General features: G+C 60.2%; 1 protein-coding gene across 1 annotated transcript in view; it reads right to left on the minus strand.

Moving 5' to 3' along the window:
• Window positions 1-246: 246 nt before the first annotated feature.
• KCNK3 (potassium two pore domain channel subfamily K member 3) overlaps window positions 247-3,076 on the minus strand; it is a 3,571-nt gene continuing 741 nt past the window's right edge. The window contains exon 2 of the mRNA XM_004696421.2: window positions 247-3,075. Coding sequence (XP_004696478.1) covers window positions 2,770-3,075 — 306 coding nt within the window. The 3' untranslated portion in view covers window positions 247-2,769. The remainder of the gene's footprint in view (window position 3,076) is intronic.

The raw sequence follows: 3,076 nt of genomic DNA on the forward strand, positions 1-3,076 counted from the left end.
AATCAGCCCAGGCTTACTCCCTGCGGCCTGAGCCTCAGCTCACTCACCGGCAAGGAGAGGATCAGACCGAGGGGTTTCCAAGGTTTCTGTGCGCCCTGACGGGCTGTCCCAGGGTACTGCAGAAGGGAAGCCCAGGAGGCCCACCTGGCTTCTCTCCTCAGACCCCGCCAAAGCCCAGGGCCCGGAGTGCCACCATGGTCAAAGCCGGTCCAGGGTGTGCGGTGACAGAGGCAGCTGGAGTCCGAGCCTGGTCTCCATGGACAGTATTTATTAGGCGACGTTCTCAGTGTGAAGACAGATAGGCAGGGGGAGCTGTGGCAGCCACAGCCCTTGGAATCCGGGGGCTGCCCAGGGTGTGAGTGTGGGGGTGGGGGCTCGTCACCCCCACATATTGCATATTTTGTGGCAGTGTGCCCAGGCATAAGGCATTGGGGAAGCAGAAAGGCTGCCTGCAGGGGGAGGGGAGGGAGGAGGGGAAGCGGCATTGCCTTCTGGTTCCTTAGGAAAGAGCCAGCCTGAGAAAGAGCAGCGGGCGACACTCGCAGGCCCGTCCCCTCTCCCTCCTCACCTCTCCCATGGCGACTTTGGTTGTGGCTCCCTCGGGACTGGCTGGACAGGATCCCTCGAGGGCAGGGTCACACAGAGGACAGGAGCAGTTATCATGGCCCTCCCTACAACATACATAGACAGGGCATCCCACCCCCTGAGCCCCACTTTCCTGGAGCCCTTGGTGAGTCTGCTGCCCCACACTGCGACTGGACACCCACACAGGTCGGCCAGACCTTTTTTTCCTCTGGGCTGCCAGCGGCCAGGGGCCATGACTGGGCGGAGCTTGAGACTGGCCACCCCGTGGACCCCAGAGCTCCTTCCCCTTGCTGGACAGTGCTGAGGAGCTGACATGGACAGCGTGGGAAGACAGGGTGATGGGAGGAGAGGCCCCCCGCCCACTCCCTCTGGGTGCTATCCTGAGTCACTGTGCCAGCGCAGGATGGGTCCTGACCATGGAGCTTAGGGTGTCGTGTCTCTCCCTGGGATTTCGGCTTTGTAGGTGGTTCGGACTGTGGGCACACTAGGTCCAAGGCCCCCACCAGGGAGGAGGTGCTCTTTGCTGCCGCAGCAGGTTAGCTCTCTAGGTTCTTGGGACACAGGCACCAACGATGGTTGTGGGGCCAGGGATAAAGCCCCAGGAGGATGGATGGACAGGGCGGCCACAACAATAGGCTCAAACGTATCAACGAGTGTGAGAATGGTGCAGGACTGGGCAGTGCTTGGTTCTACTGTCACGATGAGTCAGAACTGACTTGATGGCACCTTACAATGACAAACAACAGGGCATCGAATCCTGCCCCCCGCCCCCACCACCCCTGGGACTCTTGGGGGGAGAGGTCTGTGATCTGCTTTTATAAAGAGTACAGCCAAGAATACCTTTGTTCTACTGTGTCACATGTGGTCCCTTAGAGTTGAGGTGACTCAATAACAGGATATGCCTGTTAGCTCTCTTGGCTGCTTTAGCCCAATTCCCAGACTCCTGGAGCCCTAAATCTTGACCTTTCTTCTGAGAGACAAGGGCCTGTCTTGCCTTAGGGATTCATTCGGGGCCAAGAATAGAGCAGGCAGGACCCCTGATCTTGGGCCTCTGGTTCTGGCTTAAGACTTGATTGCCTACCCACTGCCCAGTGGTAGGCATGGCAGGAGCTGTGCTCGCAAGAGCACTTAGACTGGGAAGATGCAGCCTGGACTTTTGCTCTCCATTGCCTTCCGTCACCTTGGACAAATGCCTCCGCCCGTCTGGGCTTCAGGGTTCTCATCTGTAGCATGGGAATGAGACTGATTCCTCTGTTAGCCTAACAGGGGGGTGGGGGCTCATAAGAATCAAAGGGACGTGTAGCCAGGAGAGGGTTTTCAGAGGCTCAATCACTGCTTGTAGGAGATGGGGGCTCTTAGCAGTGGCCCTAATGGGTAAGTCTGGGGTTTTCTGTTCTAGACTCTGAGGGCAGGGTCCTCAAGGTTGGCCCACCCCACCCCTCCCTCATGAGCCTGTTAACTGGAGGTCAGTTAACCTCTCACAACTTGGGCCACCCTGCAGCCTGGGAAGCCACTGCCTCCTCTGCTCTTCCAGCGCCCGTCTGTCCTTCCGAGTGTGTCCTGCCCTCCGGGGACTAGCTTCAAGCACTGATAGGTTTCTACACTGCAAAGCCATGCAAAATGAACACAGAAGGGAGTGGGAGGCTAAGAGACAACAGCTGGGTTATGGGGAGGGGATGTGGGATGGAGGGGTTGACCTGGACAAAGACCCCCTGGCTTGGAGGGCTAAGGGGAGGTGGGAGACCTGGCAGGATAGAGTTATAAATAGAGATGCAAATGTACACAGAACATGAAGCCCTCCTCCGGAGGTTGGGGTGTCTGGGGACCAGCAGGGCCTCTGAGGACTGGGGATCCCCTTAGATTTTCCAAGCGTTAGGGGAGCCTCCCAGTTTCTGCCTTCCTGGCCCCTGACCCCCAAAGTTTCACATTTCTCAGAATTTGCAGCGTGGGGATGGGGGCTCAGGGGTCCCTCAGAGCCCAGGTTCCTGCCGGCTGGTGCTAGCAGGCACAGTTGGAGATAAGGGTGGTGGTGGTCAGGGCCCGCTCCTTGGGGCCCAAGGCTGCGGGGCAGGCCTCTCTGAGGAGGGCAGGAGTCCCGGGGGTGGGGTGGGTGGGGGGTGTCCCAGCGCGACCCGGCGATGCTCCCCGTGCGCCAGGCCCAGGGTGGGGGTGGGGGACGGTGGGTCACACGGAGCTCCGGCGCTTCATGAGGCCGCGGAAGGTGGACAGACTGTGCAGGCCCGTGGACACGGAGCTGATGGCAGAGCGCGGCGCGGCGCTGCAGAGGCAGCGGTGCGAGGGGGTGTCGCTGTAGCGGCCGCCCCCACCCGGCGACGAGTGGCTCTGCTCCACGCACGTGTCGGACGTGGAGAGGTCCCGCGGGATGATCATGGGGATGGAGTACTGCAGCTTCTCGCGGCTCTTGTACCACAGGCACGAGCACATGGACTGGAAGTGCAGCACCTCCGCGTACACGTTGCGGAAGCCGCCG

This window comes from Echinops telfairi, unplaced genomic scaffold, assembly GCF_000313985.2.
Source record: "Echinops telfairi isolate 266 unplaced genomic scaffold, ASM31398v2 ScPeMD7_9;HRSCAF=40, whole genome shotgun sequence".
NCBI lineage: Eukaryota > Metazoa > Chordata > Mammalia > Afrosoricida > Tenrecidae > Echinops > Echinops telfairi.